The 21862-nt window shown below is 46.4% G+C and overlaps 1 protein-coding gene across 1 annotated transcript; it reads right to left on the minus strand.

Annotated features, from left to right (window-relative positions):
* Positions 1 to 362: 362 nt before the first annotated feature.
* On the minus strand, positions 363 to 20144 carry CYTH4 (cytohesin 4). Its single transcript, XM_062569300.1, has 13 exons — positions 20066 to 20144; positions 14156 to 14238; positions 11750 to 11850; positions 11424 to 11490; positions 8996 to 9114; positions 8541 to 8621; positions 7988 to 8100; positions 7252 to 7400; positions 5215 to 5326; positions 4653 to 4729; positions 4217 to 4288; positions 1638 to 1792; positions 363 to 1314 (listed from the first exon to the last, which is right to left on the minus strand). Exons 1-13 carry the CDS (start codon positions 20082 to 20084, stop codon positions 1242 to 1244), a joined length of 1221 nt encoding a protein of 406 aa, XP_062425284.1. The 5' UTR covers positions 20085 to 20144; the 3' UTR covers positions 363 to 1241.
* Between the last annotated feature and the right edge of the window lie 1718 nt (positions 20145 to 21862).

Consider the following 21862-nt stretch of genomic DNA (forward strand, 5'->3'; position numbering starts at 1 on the left):
TTCGCACAGTATCAGTTCCCTGTACTTTTCCACCTGCTCGTTAACTATGCCCCCCTCCCACACCATCAAACAGCTGCCTACTTGTGCCATGCCTTCAGCTTGCCTGCATCTGCTTGCAGAGCTGTAGTAGTGCTCAGGCAGCTTTGCTAGGCACAGAAACATGATGCTCTTCTCTTACATCCTCTGCTTTTACCACTTAAAAGATCATCCTTTCTTTAAACAAGAGGAAAAAGAAAACAGGCTGCAGGTGAAAACAGTACAAGAAGATGGTGTGTGTGTGTGTGTGTGTGTGTGCGCGCGCATGCGAACGTGCATGTGTGTGTATGTGTGTGTGTGCATGCGCGCGTGCATGTGTGTGTGTGTGTGTGTGTGCGCGTGTGTGTGTGCGCGCGCACGCTGTTTATGCCAGACACTGAACCCAGCCCTCTTAAATAGTGCAAGGAAGCAATCTTTGCTTGGGAGCCAGGAAGAAAGCTAGAGTTTGGTGTTCTTTCCTAGGGAGCCCTGAGCTGGCCCCTGAGCACCAAAACATAGAGACAAAGACATAGAGCTGCTTCTCTGGTCCACAGACTCTCTACATACAGTTTCCCTTTATTGCTTCCTCCAACATCTTTTACTTCCTCAGCTACAGAGACCTTCCAGAATTGCATCCCTCGTTGTTGCTAGAGGTGGAGGTCTCTTATGAACAGAGGTCTTATCTTCCATTGGCCTCCAGTTTCACATTGTGGTTCTTAAATACCAATATCCCTTCAACATCAGTGCCCATCTGTTCATGGAAGAGAAACTACTGGGGCTTTTCTATTCTGCAATTGACTGAACCATGCTGGGCTGTGCAGAAAGCATCTGCTCGGTTCCTCACAAAACAACATCCAGGCCTGGTTTGATGTCTGGAGAGAATGACTGGGGATGGAGACTTTCTGGAGACATTCTAGTCTCTCTTCAGATTCTGTCCTGCATGCCTCATAGCTGTATGTGAAAATCCAAAGGTCATCTTGCAGTCAAGTGTATGTTAGGACATGGGAGAAGCCATGCCTACAGCTCTGACAGTCCTCACTGGAATGCACCCTGTGCCTCTGCCTTCTGTTTGGAAAGGGAAGAAACATATCTGGCAAGTTGTTCTGTCAATCATCTTCCTGCCAAGTGGGAGGTAGAGCGCATCAATACTCCCAAATTTCTTCACTGGTAGAGCCCAGCATGGGAAGAAAGCTGCTCAACAACTGCACGTTCCTGTTGGTCAGGATTCAGTTTTTGTTGGCAATCTTCTTCTTACGGGCTGAGACAAGATCATAGAAAGGATCCTGTGTGATGCTGGTCCTGGTAATAGGAGAACATGAGAGCAAGAGATTTAGTGCTGGAGAACAGCAGAGGCAATCTATCCTGCATAGAGAGACCACTCACAAGAAAGTACGACTGGAGACCTGCAGAGCCATAGCAGAGAATTTAGTTGTGGCTACAGATTCTCCAGAAGGGGCCTTGAAACCCCTTGGAGTAAAGGGGTACCATAGCTGCTAGGCTGTGAACACTTCTTTCTACTCCCTTTTCCAGGCTCCATTCTCTGGCTGGACAAAGGGTGTTCCTTGGCATTCCCAAGGGCTGGACAAAGAAAACTCCAGACCTTCAAGTTCTGGTCTTCTCACCGTATTGCCTCAATCCACTCATCACGTTCTGCTGGTGTGGCTGCTGAGATCTTGTAGGATTGATGCTTGCCCTCAACCACCTTCCCATCCCCATCTGTTTTGCAGGCTTTGATCTTCTGCCCCTTACAGTTGGGATTGAAGAGCTCGAAGCAATTCTGTCAAGAAGGAAATAAAATAGAATAGTAAGGGGGTGGGGGTGAGGGGCGGAAAGGAGGGACAGGCAAGGAAGAACTGCTGCTTCCAGCCATGGGTGACAGGATCAGAAGGCTTCCAAGGGGAAGGAGAGCTCTCTGTCTTTGAAATACAACAAAGTCTTACCTCCCTCACCCCAAGAATCTTCCTATAAATTAGATCTCCAGCCCACCCCTCTTAGATAAACACACCCCTCCTGTGAAGGACTAGACACTAAAACAGGCTTTATGGAGAGATAGAGCATCAGCAGTTACCAGAGAATCACAGAATGGTAAGGTTGGAAGGGACCTCTGGAGATCATCTAGTCCAAACTCCCTGCTCAAGCAGAGTCACCTACAGCATGTTAGACAGGGGTGCATCTAGGTGGGTTTTGAATCTCTCCAGAGAAGAAGACTCCACAACCTCTCTGAGCAACCTGTTCCAGTGCTCTGTCACTCTTACAGTGAAGAAATTGCTCCTCATATTCAGGTGGAACTTCCTGTGGTTCATTTTTTGCCAATTGCCTCTAGTCCTGTTGCATGGCACAACTGAAAAGAGTTTGCCCCCCATCCCCTTGACGTCCTCCCTTCAGGTACTTACAGACATTGATAAGATCCCCCCTCAGTCTTTTCTTTCCCAGGCTAAACAGGCCCAGCTCTCACCGCTGTTCCTCATAGGGCAGATGCTCCAGCCCTCTGATCATCTTTGTAGCCCTACGCTGGACTCTCTCCAGTAGCTCCATGTCTCTCTTGTACTGGGGAGCCCAGAACTGGACACACTACTCGAGATGAGGCCTCCCCAGGGCTGAGTAGAGGGCTCGAGGATCACCTCCCTCAACCTGCTGGCAGCACTCTTCCTAATGCATCCAAGGATACCATTGGCCTTCTTGGCCACAAGGGCACATTACTGGGTCATAGTTAATTTGCTGTCCACCAGCACTCCCAGGTCCTTCTCTGCAGAGTTGCTTTCCAGCAGGTCAGCCCCCAGCCTGGACTAGTGCATGGGGTTATTCCTCCCTATGTGCAGGACCCTGCACTTGCCCTTGTTGAACCTCATAAGATTCCTCTCCACCCAGCTGTCCAGCCTGTTGAGGTCTCTCTGAATGGCAGCACAGCCCTCAGGTATCAGCCGCTCCTCCCAGCTTGGTATCATCAGCAAACTTGCTGAGGAGGCACTCTGTTCTTTCGTCCATGTCATTGATGAGTAAGTTGAACAGGATGGGACTCAGTACTGAGCCCTGGGGAATTCCACTAGCCACAGGCCTCCAACTAGACTCTATGCCACTTATGACAACGCTCTGAGCTCTGCCTTTCAGCCAGTTCTCAATCCACCTCACAGTCCACTCATCTAACCTACCCTTCCTGAGCTTATCTAGGAGGATGTTAGGGGAGACAGTGTTGAAAGCCTTGCTGAAGTCAAGGTACACAATGTCCACTGCTCTTCCCTCATCTCCCCAGCCAGTCATGCTATCAGAGAAGGCTCCCATGAGAACACCTTGTGGGACTAATCACCCTGCTCCATACATAAAGAACCTTTCCCCTTTCATGTAATGCAGCATCCTCTCTGCTGCCTGACAGCACACAGACAGGAAAGCAAGTCTTCTAGATCCATGCCACATTGGAAGAGTGAGTATCCATAGGAAATGCACAGAGAGAGAGTGCCACTTTCCAGGGAAATTTCCTAACACCACAGTGCTGTATGGTCTACACATGCTGTAACTCACTACGGAGAGTCATGGTGAGGGAAATCAAAACCATATCTCCTAGAGCAGTATGTAAAAGTCAGTTCTGTGCACTCATCTCTGCTTCCCTACACAAGCAGCGCAGCCAGCCAAGGGAGAGAGCAAAATGGCTGCCAGTGAGGAACTGCACAAAACTGGAAATGGCTCTAATTTCACACCAGTTCATCCCCAGTAAAATGCAATCATGTTCAGAGGGAGGACAGTACAGTTTGGAATGGTACCTTCCCTTTGAGAAGCATGGAGAGAACAGGCTTGAGAAACTGCCCTTATTCTCCTACCTGCTACCTTAGAGCTGGTAAGTGCTCCCCACCAGCCTTAATAGTACAGGCAGGGGGGATGGGAAGCACTTTTTGGCAGAGGTTGTGCCTTGAAGAAAAAGAGGTGATGCTTTTCCTTGAACTACTGCACCAATGCCTCTCCTCAGCTCTAAAGCAGAACGTTAAGAATATCACAGGACAATGTCCCGTAATAGGGCTGTGTGTGGCTGTGTGTGTGCAGGTGTGCTGTATAATCCAAGGCAGTGTAGGGCCAGAGGTCTTGCCCAACAGAAGTCTGTAGAGTGAAGGCAAGAGGGTAGAGGCCAGAGAGTTCTCTCTCTCTTCCCACTGACTCCACTGAGAGACTGCTTTGGTCTCTTTGATCAAATTACCAAACAATGGAGCCTTACTGGCTTTTTGGGATCATCCACCTTCCGGACTGATAGATTCTCCAGTGGGATAATGCCGAGTGGTTCTTTGTCCTAAAAACAAGGAAACACAAATTAACACCCAACATGCTCCCCACACCTATGACATGATTTACAACTTCTCTGTTTTTCCAGACACACGTGGTTTGGGGGTACAAGAGCTGTGTGTGCCTGAGAAGACCCCCTGCATTTATACATTGGGGAGCTTAGATAATGAGAAATCACAGCAAAACCTTTAGCAGCAGCTTCCATCACTGTCAGCACTGGAGCTAGCATGGGAGAGAAATGAGGTCTGAACCCAGGCTGGGAATGCAGGGTTGAAAGGAAGAATTGCCCCATGCCCGCTGCACCTCCCAGTCCCCTCAAAGGTTTTTAACCACTTAGGATGCAGTTTCCCAACCTGGACTTAAGCCCTTACTGTGGTATATTCGAAGTAATACAGGCAGTTATCGGTCAGAATGAACCAACGGCGTTTCCAGGTTTTCACACGTCCTCCTAAAGGCAGTGAGGTTTAAAAGCCATTAGTCCCACATGCTGCCATCCTTCTCCCCTGCTCCACAAATGCACACTCTCTCATCCCTCCCAATAGATCAGTCCCGAGGAGACAACTGCAGTGCTCACCACTGATTTGATGCCACATGTGGGACACACACAGAAAGACCCAGTCACGCTCTGATGGGGCTAGGAATGGGGAGATGTGAGGGATATACTTCTGGGTCCTCTTAGGAGCAAACAGACTGTACAGGATTGGGCTGGCAGGAGAGAGCAAGTGCTTGGTTTCAACAGCAGGTGTCAGCCTCACCCCATTGCAGCCAACAGGAAGGAAGGCAGGAAGGTGGAAATGCTGCTGCCTGGTTGGGTTTGGGATTTCTTGCGGAATATTTGCGATGGGAAGCAAGGCCCGGGGGAGAAGGGGGAGGCGAGGAGGAGGTGCATTCAGGGAGGGGATTCAGGTGAGTTGTGGGAATCCTTCCACTTACCTAGTTTCAGGAGCCAGCCCTCACGACTAGGGTTGAAGAAGGTATGTGTGAGATCGTTCCCATCATCTTCTGGTATGGAGAATGGCTCATTCTTTATGCTTTCAAACAGACTCTGCCCCAAAGTGGTTTTTTTTGGGGGGGGAGGAGGAGAGGGGACACAGAAAGAGAAAAGAAGACATCTTTCTAGCAAAGCTTGTATACAACCTGCGTCCATCCAGTTCATCACTCTGTTTCCATGGGAGCAGGAAGGTGAATGGGGAGAGGAGTGAGTAGTGAGCACTGGGCATACAGCAGCCCTGTGTACACCCCACATCTCAAACTGAGCAGCCATCCTTTTTTCTGCACCTTTTGTAGAAACAGGCCCATTTTGGAAATCCATAGGCACATAAGTGCATGCCCACATCAAGAGAGGCTGCAGTGCCTGAACCCAGCATGTCACAGAAGTGCCACTGTGGGTAGTACTAAGGAAGTGGGCAGGGGAGGAAGAAGGTGACAGAGACTGCAGCCCTGTCTCTGGGCTCTGAGTGCCATCCAATAACCAGATACTCAGTCGGGAGCATACATGCGCAGATCCCCACACAGGTCCACAAGGTGACACGTTTCACAGAACAGAGACATTTGCACAGAGGAACACAATGTATGACATTTATAACAGCAGAGTGGCAGTGAGGCAGGTTACTAGCTTTAAAGTGATACAAAGATGTCATTTGCATCATTGACATTTGTCATCATTTATTGCCAAGCCCCAAGTCATGAATAAAATTGGAAGTACAGGCACCTGCAACTTCCCTTAAATTGCGTAGAAAAAATGACACAATGGAGAAGAATCTAAAGCCTTTAACCTGAGTGGATGCTGCTCAAGAAACCCAAGTGCAAGGTGCTAGCAGCCTCTTTGACACAAGGCACAAGTTATTGCCCACAGGCATGTTGGATGAGACTAGGCACAGCCAGGCAGGCTGCCCACTTCTACCTTGCCTCAGAGGGCAGGGTACCCTGACTGCTAACCCCTTGGGATAATGGTTGCTCCAGGTCTGCTAATCACTACTTCTGCTGCCTCTGTCTCCACTTCTGTATCTTCGTCCTTTGAGATCAGAGACACAATGGACCTGCTGAGAGCTTTATAGATGCTGGAAGAGACCTTGACACTCTTCTGGGACTTCTGTTCATATAGAGACATGTCCTGGCTCTGGTGTCTAGACTTACATGAACACTGGAGTCAGCTGGGACATTTAGATAGGAACAAGAGAAAGGAATTAATAATCTGGGCCACAGTGATATGCCCCCCTGAACCCCAGAAAAAACAGTCCTTGCCTCGTATGCTAGGACAAAGCTGGCCAAAAGAGCCAGGTGCCCAGCCAGCTCCAAAAGGGCTAGATACCCCATTCACATAGACCCGTTGGAAAAATTCATTCAGATTTAGGGCTCCAGGATGTTAGTCTCTCTTTGAAACTCACAGCACTCACTGACCAGCTTGGAAACCTGCCTCACACCTACACAACATACAGACGCCCACAGCCCAGCCCTCAGCCACCTCCCACACATGTTTTGTTGCACTCTCCAGTCTGCTCATAGACTGCTTTTGCAGGTTGTCTTTACATCACACCCCCAAGGGCATCTGTCTATTCTCTACCTGTATTTTGTGTATATTCTCAAACACACATTCTGACTTTGTATTTCTATATTTCAGTAACTCTTCTTTCATACAGTGACAGTATATGTTCTTCTCACACAGACACACTCACACACGCAATTTTGCTTTCACCCACACTGCCATTGCCTGCACATCTCAAGGCTCATCTCTCCGGTTCTATGTCTTCACCTGTGCATGTGCTGCCCCTGTCCTAACTACTTTCTATATCTTCCAGCTCTGCTTTTGCACATATTGTTTTCTTTCTTGGAGCAGCCCTTCCCCTTGCATGGGAAAAGACCAGTAGATCTGTAATCACTGGTAATGATGGACCTTTGGTGTTCAGTGGACCCCAAGCCACAGAGGAAATAGGAACTGAAGAGAAAATGGGAGACCAGAGCCCTTCTTACCCTTAAGAGCTCTTCCGGCAGGTCACCTCCATTGTCAATGCCTCGGTTGATGGATACAAACCTCTCAAAGGGAGGTTTGTCTTTCACATTGGGGTTGTGCAGGCTGGTGTTAAGCATAATAATAGAGAAGGAAAGTATATAGCAGGTATCTGCAAAGGAGGAAAAAACCCAGCATGGGTGGAGTGTTGTTTTAGAGAGCAAATCTGTCTATATCCTAATAGGTGGCCTGGGTTTCAGTCACAGAACAGCCTTGCCCCCTCAGCTGTAGGAGGAATGGGAGATGTCACCTTTGCTAGGAATATGAGAGACAGACAGGGCTAGATGACAGTTGCTCTGCTATGATGAGGCAGTTCCCTGATGGGACAAGCTCTGGTCATGTAATGACTGTGCCAGCAGATGCATTTCTACAAGTCAGCATCTGTCAGTGCTAGTGCTGGTAGGGTATTCTGTTCCGCAGTAATGAGGGGTGACATGGGGTTTGGAGCACTTCTCAAGTCTATTACCTTCTGTGATGGGTTGGAACATAATAACAGAGGCAGGATTGGAGACCCTCAGTCTACTGAAAACCTTCACAGGAATTGCACTGACTCCTTTGACTTAATAGAAGAGAATACAAAGAGCAACAACCATACTCCCAAGTGATGCCCTCTGTTTTTCTGTGACTGGGAAAAGAAAGCTCCTCTCCCCAGTAAACAGTGGAGTTTGGCTTCACAGGCCACCTTCTCCTCATAACTACCTGTGGACTGGAATACTCCTGGGTTACACTTGCAGTACCAGTTTGCAAAAGCCTCCATCATCCGGTCAATCTTCTGTGCCTCTCCAGGCAGCCGGAAGCTCCACAGGAACTGTCTGTTGGGAATACCATGCCAGAGACTTACTCAGACTGTATCCAAGAGATGTTTATCCTTTCCCTCAGCCCTTGGGATACTACAAAAACAAAGGGAGTCATCCTTCCACATGGAGAAGATAATACAACTTGCCTGTATGAAGCAGGAGTAGCTCCTCTCTCTAGAAATTACCTGGGCTTAACAGCCTCAAACATCACAATAGGAGGTAGCAGAACTAAAAATGCTGCAAATCATAGGTCCTGTTCCCTAATGATGTGCCTTGGAAGGAGATTTCCCATGAAAACATGTCAACACATCTCACAGAGCAACAGGACATGCTGCCCAGACAGGCCTAGAGTCTCACTCTGGGGAAGCCCAGTGAGGTCTCACAACCCTCCCAGTGGAACCAGTGGCTGAAGCGGACTCTGTTCCACCCACTCCTTGCAACACTTGCACACTCACCTCAGTGCCTGGACCAGGTTAAGGTTGGCAAACTGGTGACACACCACAAAGGCTTGGAGAATCTGAAGGTTTGTGGGATCCCTGGGAAAGAACAGGAAGGAAAAGTGAGAGGAGACTTTGACTCTGCTGAGTTCAGATGCCACTTGGCATGGTGACATGCACCTGGCTCCATCTTGCCCCCCCTTCCCCTCTGCCACATGAGAAGCCAAGCAACATGAGTGCCACTATTTATCTAGGAAGACTGACCGTGTTACAGATGGCAGGAGAGGCAGCCCATGGGCCTAGCTCTAGCCACACTCACAGGGATACTCCAAGTGCATGTGGCCACCCAGTCCACTGCAGTTTGAGCCCACATTCAAATTTGGCACCTGACTACTCATCTAAAATGGTAGCTGAGAGGGGCCAGGCAGGACAGAGCTTCCAAAGGACATCCTCAGCTTGCCTGTGTTGCTCACCTCCCACCCAGATAATCCCCAATGGCTGTCTTGTTCAGGCCTTCACCCTTATAGAGGAATCTGGCGATCTCCTGAGGGTCTGAAGACAACAGCTGGTGCTCTATGAGGTACTGGATCCCCTGTGGGATGAGAAGCAAGACAGCGAAAAAAGACAGTTCTTGGAGCTAGTGAGAAAGCATAACCCAAACATTCTGATATCAGGCTTCCTTGGCTTTGACGGTGTTGCCTTCTCAGTAAATTCCCTGTCCCTCCATGGGAGCACATGACCATATTCCCACCTTATTCCTTCCCTTGTCATCTACCTGCTGTGAGTCAGTCCCACTCCCAGTTCCTCTCTAGACTTTTATAAACATGTTTCACTGAGCTGGGAACTCAAACAAAAAATTCTGTGTAGGTTAAAAAAAAACAGAAAGGCAGGTAGATTTTAGGCAAAGTCAAAATAGTTTATTTTAACATTTTTAATCAAAATGTTTATGTTTTGTTCCCAAATGTATTTTTTACATATTTACAGAAAAATAGTTCTAAAAAAATAAAATGATATAATCAAAAAATGCGCTCAAACAAAAAATTGGCTTGAGATTATTTAATTTTTTTTCCCTAAACTTTTTCTAAGCCACAGAACAGAAAAGTCTGCAATCTGTTCAGCTCCATCTTCCCCGCCAAGTAAAGACACTTTTCAAGGAATACAGAAAATCTGAGTTGTACTGCACAAATAGCCAGCATTCTATTTTAGAGAGAATTTCCTGATTGTCAAAATCAAGGAAAGCTGAGATTTTATTCAAATTCATAATAATATTTAAAATCACTGTAAATCTCCAGAACACATTGCAATTCTTTGTATGAAATGCAATGAAAGAATGAAAATTGTATTGGACCCATCAGACTGTTCTACTTCAACCAAATCAATTCACTTTGGCATGTAATATACAAAAAATCCTATTTCTAAAATGCCCCAAAGAAAAGCAGTTTCAAGAGAAGAAATCGAAATGTTCAGGGGATTTTTCCACAGTACTTTTCTTTCTTTTCCCCTAGATGAAATTTCAGTAAGATCAATGTAATTTTGCAGAACATTGCAGTGCAGCTCTACTTTCCAGAAAAAGAGTGGTTCTCCCAAAAGGTTTTATTCAGCCTTATTTCTAATCCTTATCTCCCCTCACCTCAGGAACCTGGCCTGTGCTCTTGGGGGTAAGAACTCGTTTAAACTAACAGCACTACAGGGATTAAATGGAACCTTAATAGGGAGGGACAAATAAAGTTCTTTGCATCAACACCTCTCAGGCTATGGCAAATAGCATAAAGTGAACCAAGAAACAGAGATTTGACTGGACTTATTCTAAACCAAAAACAATACAGGCACTTAATATGACATCCCAGCCAGGCAGATCAGCATTGAGCTAAAAAAGCTAGACTGTTTTGGGGTCAGAATTAGTTCAGGTATTTCTGCACAGCATTGCACTGTGCCACAGAGAGAGAGATGCCACTGGGGCCTCAAATCAAGCTCTGACTTTAAGACAAAAAGTAAGCCAGTTCTCATGTGGGCTGTAAATACTGATGTGGGTGCTCTAAGATGGCTCGCACTGGCAGAGGGCTAGCCAGTGGACTGTCATGCCTTCCAGCTGCAATGAGGACACTGGGGCAGGAAGCTTGAGGGTCTCAGTGAGGCAGGGGAGGAAACATAAAAAGTTGTTACTCAGAGCTGCAGCCTTCAAGACACTAGCTGTGGTTAGCTGATGATGAGCAGTTGTTCAATTTCAGCTTGTGGTTTTCCTCACAGAGTTCAGAAAGATGGTGCACCAGTGAAGAAGAAGGAAGATATAACTGTCTTTCTCACATCTTCTCTACTGCTGATTTTAGAGCCTTCTGCAGAGCACTGAAGGCTATAGAGTCTGGAGGCTACTGGTCAGAGTCCCAGGAAGTGGAAAGCCTAGATTCGCTCCATAGCCCAAACAGTACCACTTGCCTCCAAAACAGCAGTGACAGGTTCGCCTCTTCTGTTGAGGAATGAGCTGAGGAACCTGACACAGTCTCAGAACTTTTCACCTTCCCCTTATCTCATTCTCCTCCTCCATACTGTGGGCAGTTTTCAGCCTCATGTATGCAAGAAGGGCTAGGCTGAGGTGTATTTGTTTCTCTTGACACATTGGCATAGTTAAATCATCCTCTTTTTTTATCTCCTTAGTTTTGGGTTGCATTTGTTGGGATGCTCTATGACACATGATGGGGGGAGGCAACAAAGCTTCACCTTGTAAGAAGATCTCATTCAGGTAAAGGAAGGAGGATGTTATTAACCAGTCTTAGTGATGTAGGAAATGAGCCCCATGGTCCCCTGCTCTAGCTCCTTTGGCATAGGTAGCTGCAAGTGGACCAGTAGCCAACAGAAGCTCTTCTTCCCAGCTTTACCTTCACAGCTGGAATGAGCAAACCCTACCTTTGCAGGGTCCATGTTGAACTTCTTCCGGCCCAGGGACAGAAGTTTATCCTTCTGTGATAATTTGCTGCAGACACAAAGGTGCAGGAAACTCAGATTTAGAATAAAAGGACATGTTTCACTTAGGACAATTACAAGACAGCTCAAGGAACCCCAAGGACAGATGTCTGACTGTCCAGGGTAAAGAGAAATTTCAGAGGAGAGAAGGGAATTCCTGGCCTGATTTCCCTGTTCTTGATGTGACCAGATTCCATTGGTGCTCTTAGTTACTCAACAACCAGTGAGAGACTTTGTAAACAAAGGGATACCCATCGTGTCCCACTTGCCTGGTGTGTTCCCCGTGGATAAGGTCTGCCTCTCGCCCCTCCTCTGCGTTTTGGAAGCACTCTATCTCTGCAAACACTTCAGCAATTTCTTCTTTCAGCTTCTGCAGGAAAAAAGCAAGGGGATGAAGGAGATGGAGGGAAAGGCAGGAGACACATACAGAGTGTGTCTTACTTCTCCCCTCAGCCATAGGAGAAGCCCTGCTGATAGAGAGCAGGTCAGTTAAACTCGTTGCATCCTCCACGGATGAAATACCAGCTAAGGTTTTCTGTGAAATGGGTACTGCTCTGAAGTGACCCTGTCCATCCAAAACAAATTCTAGCTGAAAGAAATGAGAGAGAAAATCAAAAAGGTGTTCTCAGGCCTGTTGTCATTCAGAGCTAGAAAGTCATGCTAATACAGCATGGAAAAATGAGAGAACTCAGCCTAGTGTCATTTCAACTCCTCAAAGGAGTTGTGAGACTCCTTCTATCATGCCCATTTCCTTCCGGCTTTTACTTTGCATAGCTCTGTTACACATCCAGCAAAGCAGAAGTGGAACCAGTAACTGGCAGTCTGAAATGGACTTGAAGTGGTCAAGTTGTAAAATAGAGTTTTTAATGTCCTATCAATCAAATACCAGTGAGTGTATATCTGCCTTTAAGTGGGGAAAAAAGAAGGGAAAGGAAAGGAATTACTGCCTGATTCTGAGTGTTAATTGTAGTATTCAGCTTCCTTTAAGTCCATGACAGACTGCGACCCTCCTGGTTGAATTCTCCAGATTAGCAAGAAAACCAATATCACTATGATCTCCTTGTTTCCATCCTGCAGTTCTGGACCCCTCATTGTCCAGGAGTCAGAGTGCATCACAGGTCTGTTGCAGGAATCACTCAGATTCTTCTCCATGCACACCAGAATGGTCATAAGAAGAAGGGATGTTATATCCCAGATATTGCCTCAACAAAGTGTGAGGACGTAGCCACAGTATGCACCCAAATACAGGAACTGTGAAATTCTCTGGAATTCCACCATTTAAAAGATCATCTGAACCTTGATTTTGCTTCCTGCTTTCCTTCTGTCTTGCTTCATCAGTCTGCCAGAACTGGGGATGTTCCTTAATAAGTTTTGGTGGTGCACAAATGTAACAAAGCCATGATCATAGCTCCTAAATTACAAATGATTATTGCAGTTCTGTTGTTTTCCTCATTACTGTCTTTTTTTCAGTGTAACGAGCAAATTTAGACCCATCCTCCTCCCTCCTCTCCCTCCTTCCCTTTTCCCCCAAGCCATCTTTCTAGGTCTTTGTGTTAAAGGATATTGCTAGATGATCTTTGAAGAAATCCACCCTGGGAAAATTTCATTAGTGCTAGATACCCTTTCATCTAAACTCATCCTTCTCCACTGAACAATGGATACCCCACTGATCAATAGCTTTAAGGTTTAGGATATGTGTCTACCTTTTCTCTGGCCATATTGGGTAAAAACATGTATTGTTCCCATTCACATATCCTGCTTTCTACACTGCCCACTCTTCACTCTGGAAATGGAATAGGTAACAACCACAGCCTATTTTGCAAGAAGGGATAAGACATCATTCTGATTTTGCAGCAAAGATGTTATGTCTGGAAGCCTGAGAAGTGATAGGTATTTGGCTCAATGTTCTATCCTATGAAAGGAAATAGTGCACCCATTCCCCAGGCATCTGAACATCTTCATGCTGTCAGAAAATCAGTGTAGTCCAATGATTCAGTTCAATAACCTCTCTCAATTGGAAGCCAGAAACAGAATAAAAACTGCACAGCACCATGAATGAGTGTGATGTGGTATTACTGAGTAATTCTGAATATGTCACTTGCAGACTTTTGGGGAGTTGGTAGAGTAAATTCACAGGTTTGCTAAAAGCAAAGAAAAAAGAAAAGTTCAACCTTGGAAACTTCTGTGGAAAGTCCTGCCATTACACCTTTCTAAAGAGTCATGGAGGACTTGTTAGAGGTCCACAAAGCAAATAAAACTTTGAAAAACTTGGAGGGATGCAGGAGGTAACTAGGAATTATATGTTATTATCGGGTAGTGAGTAATTAGAGATAACCATAAATGCTGAGCCAGGTCTCTGCCAGTATGACTTAGTGAAGGTTTCTTAATGCTAAGTATGGAATCCTAACTCATCCCTTCTGATGAGTTGAGAAGCCTTTCTCAAATGCCCCATTATGGTAGTTGATGACTCCTGTAGCAGAGAGTACTAAAAATTGGGTGAACACTGGTGACACACATGCTGGGGCTGCCTGAACCTCAGAAGTAAAATTGGATCATGCCAAAGCAAATATCACCTGTGCAGGAGCACTTCTGGCCTGGACAGTTATGTGAAGAGATTCTCTGGTGAATGCATATTCAAGAAGGCTAAGCAGAAAGAGAAACAAGATGATTCTTACCTTAATGTCCTCCAAAAGCTCCTCTCTATGCTGCCTGATTGTCTCTATTTCAGCTTGTTCAGCCTCACTCAAGTCAGATGACACTGGAAGAACAAACAAGTAGCTTTGAGAATGGTACTGAGGCCAGCACATCACAGGCAAAGCTGCATCAGCCTCCCAGTGCTCATCCTCTCCTTCTCCTAGGATCATGCCACAGTTCCTCTTACACCCATATTCAAGCCTCCCCTGCTTTTGCAGCTGCTACACCTCAGATTAGTCTTGCAAATGATCTTCAGTCCAAAGCCAGCAGCACAGCCCACCATGCCCCTCCTGGCTGACAGCTTCTCTGTTAATAGCCCTCTGATCTACCCCTGCAGCCACCTACCCTTCCTAGTCAACCAATTTTACTCTTTGTTAGCACCGTGAAGAGATGTCACTGAAAGGTCTTCAGTGATTTTTATGTCAGTCACCTTTAGATACGAGACCTGGGGCACAGGAAAGCTGTGACCTAAATACTCCATCTAAATCTGAACCTCCCATGAAGAGCCACTGACTTCATCTACCACAGCTAGAGACAGAAATGGCTTATGAGAGAGAATCCAGATTTTTCAAGTCTGAGAGCAGGATCTGGGAGGATGAAAACACTGCTGAAGAAGGAGTGTCTCTGGGAGACTGTTGTTCTGCTCTTCTCCCCCACTGTGGACTACAAACAGTACAGAAATATGAGCAGGCTTCCTTGTAATGTACAGGAAGTCAAATACATACCAGCAGAGCCAAGGAGACCACAGAATGATTCATAAAAGACCTTGAAGAATTGGGGTGATGACAGTGGTGCTACTAAATATAATCCAGCTGGAGCACAGCATCTTCAGCAAGGAGAAAGAAGAGGCTGCAGCCACAGAAAAGCAAAGCGGATGGTGAGCCCCAGGAAAAACAGGGGGTTGACACAAGGCTGAGAGTATAGGAGCTCCTGGGAGATCACTGCAAAACTTACAAAGTCGTTGATGTTGGAAGACAAAGTTCCCCCAGCAACTCAGGTCAGGCCATTGGATACACTGCTCCGCTGTTTCATAAACTAACCCCTGGGCCTCCCATCTTCCCGAAAAAAGGGGAAGTGGCACCAGCTGCCTTGGAAATTTTCTTAGTGTGAATCTCACATGCAAAACAATGCTATAAATATGAGTGGGGAGAGAAGGGGAAGGAGCCAGTCATGACAGATGAGAGTAAAGGGGACAAAGGCAGTCATCTTGGAGTCCATATGCTTCTTTCCTGCTACACTCACAATATCTCAGAGATTTGTCTTCCCTAATTCTAACTTTTCCCCAGTCCTGACTGGATGGGTTTCTACGTGCTAACTCTGCGCTAGCACCTTTCTTGGACTGCAGCCTCTCCTTGACAGTCCTACATATGTTTTCAAGCACTGCATTCCCCAGAGAGGCTCCACACCTTTGAGGGGAAAGCATGGGGCAAGTAGACATTGGGAAATCTGGGCTGGGAAGGGCTTATATTCCCTCCTAGCTCTACAAGGACCCCCCATGGAGAGCTGAAAGAAGCTAACTGCTGCTAAAGTTGGTCAAGAGGGGAAGAAAATCTGTGATATCCAGTAGCTTGCAACAGCCAAATCTGTGGGGCAGAAATTAAAAATGAATAAATGAAATCCATGCAGTGGCTTTGCTGCTTGTTGGGCGGGTTGCTGACTTCCTCTTGAATGTCAGCCTGGCCTGTGAGCAGTGTTCAAGAAAATCTGGGTCTTTCATCTTAACTTTTATGTCTCCCTCAGTTCTAGGGGGAAGGAGATGAAGCCAGCCTCTCAGTCTCCCCAGCTTTATCTCCCTCACCCCTGGGGTCCAATAATTATGGACTAATTGTGGAATTACTGGAGTCATTCTCTGTTAAATTATCACTAAAATTTCCTTGGCCTCTACTTGCTTCTACAAAAGCACTGCAGCAGGACTCACCTGAGGAATCTTCCATTCTCCTGCCCCATCAGCAAAGTCAGTGGTATGGCTGGTTGCTTTGCTTCAGTTGCTCTGTGTCTAATGAAGCAGCCTCAGACATCTCAAAGAGACATGAGGCTCCCAGAGGACATTTTCTCACCCACATGACCCCTGCTGAGACTGTAAATAACTCAGTCCTGCTTCCTCCTGAACATCTGAAAACCCCAAGTGATTTACCTGTCCAACTTATCAGAATGAGGAAGGTATTGGAAGGGTGGGGGAGACAAAGCATGTGAGTATTTCAGAGAAAGGGAGGGAATCAAAGGATAAAAAAAAACAGAAAGGGTGAAGTAGGAAGGAAGAATAATGCATGGACCAAACTTTTAGAGCAATTTAGGTACCTAAAGGTTCAGAATCCTTGTAAGGTTTTATAAGTGGCCTAAACAGCTTAAGTGCCTTGTTGCCTTGAAAAATAACTCGGAGGTCAGTTCTTGTATGTTACTCTGCTTCTCTAACAGAAGGCCTGATGCTTTGCTCCAGGATATATTGAGGCTATTTGTCAGTGTTATTGCACGCCTTGGGGTCTACAATTAGGGGAAGTGAACACAGAAGTCTTGTTTGGGGAATCGTCTACAGACAGTCACAGAAAGCTCCAGAGGCAGCTGGGCAAGCAGCAGATGAGGTAATGGGAGCAGACTGCTTTGCCTTTCCTTCCTTTTCCATTTTCAGAACAACCTGAGTCAGCAGGAGAAGGAGATTCTCAGTGATTCACTCCAAACTCTTGGAGTGGCAGAGGGAATTCATCCCTGTGCAGGGAGACTGGGGCAGGGTTTTAGCACCATCAAAGTTGTCCATACCACCAAGTTCCACTTCCTTTTACAGTCAGATCAGGACACACACAGTGCATAGCCCATGTCAAGGTTCTCTGCACAGGGGGAAATTTCATCCACTGCTGAAGAGCACCCGATGAAAACACCCACAGGTTTCAGGAAGATGCTGACAGTCAAGCTACTCTCAAGAACACAACACATAAGCAGTGTGTTGTGATACTGGCTAGTACCCTCTGAAGTGGACTTGTAGCTACTTGGAACCTAATTTCCAGAGAAAAATCTGGAGGGAGAGCATGTGAGCACCACACTTGTAGGATTCACATGTGATCTGGAGATTGCTTTTCCCCTCTCAGGACAGACCCAGATAGAAAGACCTACCACTTGCTCATGAATCACCCAGTTGTGTATTTTTAGTACTGGATCTCAACACAGAACAGAGACTTCAATTCCAATTGTGGTGACTTATACCTTCAGCCTCCTGATCTGGAGAGCAGCCTGGAATTACCCAAAAGTCTGGGTGCTCATGTGGTCAGCCAAGAGTAATAGAGGTACTGGGCTCATTTCCTATTGTAGTGGACTGCACAGAGCTATCCAGGTGCAAAGTGAGGCCTTCAATTCCAAGCAAAAGTATACAAATGAGAAAGTAGCTTTTAGAGTATAGAAGTAAGTGGGCAGTACTCACAGAACAACTGGAAGGATGGACTGTGGAAGCAGCAGTGGAGGGTTATCAAGAATTACTGTCTGCAGCACTGTTATAGACCATCCATGTGCATCCATGTGCACACCTGCAGTATGACAGCAGAGGTTCAGCTGGCCCTTTTGCCAGTAAATAGTATTTACCATTTTGGTCACAAAAGACTTTAGGCACCTTGAGCCATGACAACCCTTATGCAGAGCAGCCTATTGGGCACCTTCTGCCTGGTTGAGGCTGTGTAATGGAAGAATTTCACCTGAAATTCCTTCTCTCTTTTGAATTGGGCTACACGACCGTGTCATCTTTAGCACAGATGACCACCCACCCAGCCCTTACCAGGGCAAGGACCTACCAGCTACTCAGTTCCTCCAGCCCAATCTGTTTATCTCCTGCAGCCATTCCACAGTTCTGTCAGCTTGTTCCAGAAGAAATTCAATAGGGACCTCACACAGGTAGAAATTGCTCTCTCCTGCTATGTGGGGAAAGGTAGGAAGAAGATCTTATGTTGGCTATCAGTCCCCTTATCCCACATGAAAACCTACAGCACTCAGGACAGTTTCCAGCCACTTTAACCTGGGGCTCCCACCCCACACATCCTAGCACGTGAAAGAGAGGTATGGGCTTGCTCCCTCACCTCCTGATGCCCAGCTCAATGATTTGGCACATTGGCTTTGTGGTCTTACCAGGCAGTCACTCAAGGGTCCTGAAGGCAGCTGAGACAGGAAGTTCACTGCATGGCCTCACCATAGACACAGGGCTCTACTGCACCCAGCCAGAGCAGGCAGGTACCTGAGCAGGGCATTGCTTTTCTATGTAGGAGGGACTCCAGAAAAAGCACAAGGAGTATGTACATCCATGTCCTTCAGACGAATCATGCTACAATTGAGCAACTTGAAACCCATCCAGGGCTCCAGAGTCCACTGGAAACCTGCATTTGTGGGGAGTCTTGGCTCCTAAGGTGGAGAAGCATCAAACAAGTCTACTTCCCAAAGAGACCGTGAAGTGACAGATTGGGATTTGAACAAAGACATTGGTCAAAAACAGTGTATCTCTTCAGGTATTGCCTGTCTCTTGGCTCTGCCTCTAGCTAGAGCTGAGCAAACTCACATCGCCTCTTAGTGAGATCCCTTTGCACCACTGCTGTGCATAATTTTTAGACATAATTAACTCAGTAACACATAATTCAACCAAGTGACTGTCAGACCATTCTGAGAACCACAGTTTCTGTGGAAAACAGACCTTAAAATAAGCTGTGTACTGATAGCGAAATATGAGATACCTCCTTTATCCCCACCTTGGTTTGTTCTGCAGCAACTTTCTTTACTGCTGTTTTCAGGCAGCGAGGGCCAGATGCCAGGGTGAAGACACCCACCTTCACCTTCACCTACACGCATAGACGCATTCTGACAAGAGCTCAGCTCGCACAAGTCCCACTAATTTCCTTGACAGGCAAGCTGGGTATGGGATTTGATTTGGCCTGTTCCTTTGCTATCCAGATATAAGCTAAAAACTGGAGAACTGTTGCTGAAATTGGGTACTGCTTTTTCCCCTCACTCTGTCACAGAGGCCTGCTAAGATTGAGATTCAGCGTCCTTGCAAAATGATCCCTTTTTTGCTCCTCTTCAGCCTGTATCCTCTCTGCTTTCCCTTTCCATTGCCTTTCCTCACACATACACATGCATAAAGCTTCCCCAGCCAGAAAGAGGCTGGAAACAGCCTGTCCAGTAGTATCCCTTGATCTGCCGAATCCCAAACACTTTATCCACCACCTGCCAAAGTAGGAAATAAAAACTGAGATCTCTCTCAGTTCCTCAGATGTGGCTCATCCCTTCTACCCACACCTGCCTTTTGAGATTATTTTTGGACCACACAGGCCCACCTGCAGATCACTTGGAAGTGCTAGAATCCTAATATAGTCATTTACCTTAACATGGTGATAAGCAAGAAAGGATGCCCCCACCAAAAGCCTTGTAAGCCTGTGGAACTGGGAAACTCAACTACATAAGATGTTCTGCAAGGGCAAAACAGCTCTTGGGGCTGTAGGGAAATGTCACTGAAGAGCTTGGAAACCATGCCAGAGTTGCATGAAGAGAAGCCAAAGCTTGTGGGAGCTCATCTCACATGCCACATATACCCCGATAGCCCTAAGTCAGTTCCACAGATCAGCTCAAAATCACCAGCACAGCGGACCACAGCCATAGAGACTTTTAACGCAAGGCCCATTCAGATCAGTGGGAAATTTTCTCCTGATGTAAAGGGCACTTGCTCAGGGGACAAAAGTAAAAAGAAAACCATGCTGACTGCATGTGACAACAACTAGCTGTACCACCAGGGATCCTCCACTGTCTGGTTCCTTCTGCCACCAGCCTGAGTGTCTGCTCTGGCTGCTGGGATTTCATGGGTTCTATGCCCCATCAAACCAAGTGAACAGCCTTAGCAACAAACAAGACAAAAGATGGTCAAGGCTTACCCACAGGACAAAAGTCCATCCTGAAGAGCCCAGTGTATTTTTCACACAGGTACTGTTCCTCCTTGCCTTCTGCTCGTTCAGATGCTGCACAAAACTGAAGTGACTTGTAACCAGTGACCAAAATCGTAGCAGCATTAGGGGGGCGGGTTGCCCTGTGACTCCGCCTTCCTCTCCTCGTCCTGCCGACCACATCAGCACATTGTACGAGCTAACATCAGTAAAAGAAACTTTATGTGTATTCTGCTAGGATCTCACAGAGGCTCTTTGACTACTTCTGAAATGCAAGCCCACAAATGCATTTCCATTGCCAGCAGCATTTTTGTTGAGAGGAGGCAGACTCTGTGTGTGTTTGAGGGGACTGAAATGGGCAGTGAGGGATTTTGTCTGAGATACTCTGATAAGAGAGGAAAAAAAGGAAGTTCCTGATTAAGAAAACCCATCTGATTTGGGAAGTGATTTCATCTTAACATAAATATTCTTCCTGTGTTAATTCTGCAGCAGGTTGTAGGGAGATAAGTACTCAAAAACTTGAGGGTGTTTGATTGTGTGTGTGTGGGGGGGATAAAAGGGTCTTTTTTCTTCTTCTTTTCTTCCCTCACTACCCACCGAGTGCCTGAGTGACCTGTACACCAAGCCTGTTCCCATCTTCCCGTAACAATTTTTTTCTTGTGAATCCTTGTAAGTAAGGATGCACGGAACAGAGGAGGAAAGAAGTCCTCTCTTAGATTTAGAGCTACTCTTACCAGTAGAGAGTACTGGCATTAGCAGGACAGTTTTGAGGGAAATTTTGCTACTCAGTTCATGTGAGAGACAGAGTTAATTGTACTTGGTTGCCATATGCACTGTCTTTATTATTTTATGTGGTAGATCTTTGATGTAGGGGATATGTGAAAAAATAAAGTGTGCAAGAAGGCACCACATCAGAGCCAGAAAAACTGCTGACTATGAAGAAATAGGTCAATGTAAAATTCAGGCCAGGTATGAGGCCCAGGAAAGTCTCTTCCCTCCACTGGCAGGGCTGAAGCTATTGAGGGACAACTCCTTTCCATAAAACATGAGCACTTACCTTTGAAACACATCATGAATCACAACTTGAACCCTGCCAGCTATTGCTGCACTCACAACAGGCCTTGAGCAGGACTGCAAAACAGGTCCAGACCTCTGTCTGCTCTCTGTCCATGGGACAGCTGGATAGAGAGTGCAACAAGGGACAGCTGGATAGAGAGTGCAACAGCATTGTATGTGTCGAAAAACAAGAAAGCACTCTCTGACATGTTATGGAGTCAGAGCTGGCATCTGTGCACACTTGCCATCCCTTAAAACAGGCTTCTGTGAGACTGAAAGTTCTGGACTCACTGGCAAAGGAAGAGCTATGACCTTCTCACATTCCCATTAACTCAGATTGGTCTGACATCTTCCCATCAGAAAAAAATGACACTTTAAAAGCTGTGAGGTGAAAAGCAGGATGAACACCTGAAAATTTTTGGATAAGGTCCCTGCTATCATTGTGTTTTCCACAAAAATATGTTTCATCAATGTTGCAGCCGATGTCAAACAGACGCACCAACCTAGGGTACTTCCCTGAAAACCCTGAACTTGCCTGCTGCAAGGGTAGTTTATATATATAGGTAGCTTGATCAGGGCTTTTCTTATCCATATGTCTGCGAGCAGGCCAAACCACAGTGTCTTGCAAACAACAAAATGGATGCCTATGTACACTGCAGAAGTCCTCTCAGTCACTCCAACAGAGAACAAAGCAAGGCCTCCATCTTGACTCTAATCCATACTTGCTTAATC

Source organism: Rhea pennata, chromosome 1 (genome assembly GCF_028389875.1).
Source record: "Rhea pennata isolate bPtePen1 chromosome 1, bPtePen1.pri, whole genome shotgun sequence".
In the NCBI taxonomy this organism is placed as follows: Eukaryota; Metazoa; Chordata; class Aves; order Rheiformes; family Rheidae; genus Rhea; species Rhea pennata.

Excerpts from the sequence above, each read along its gene's own strand:
- CYTH4 (XM_062569300.1), bottom strand. Across the intron at positions 11,491-11,749 it reads ATCCACGGGGAACACACCAG|CAAATTATCACAGAAGGATA; the intron begins GCAAGTGGGACA and ends TTGTGTCTGCAG. Across the intron at positions 8,622-8,995 it reads GGGGATTATCTGGGTGGGAG|GGATCCCACAAACCTTCAGA; the intron begins GTGAGCAACACA and ends GTTCTTTCCCAG.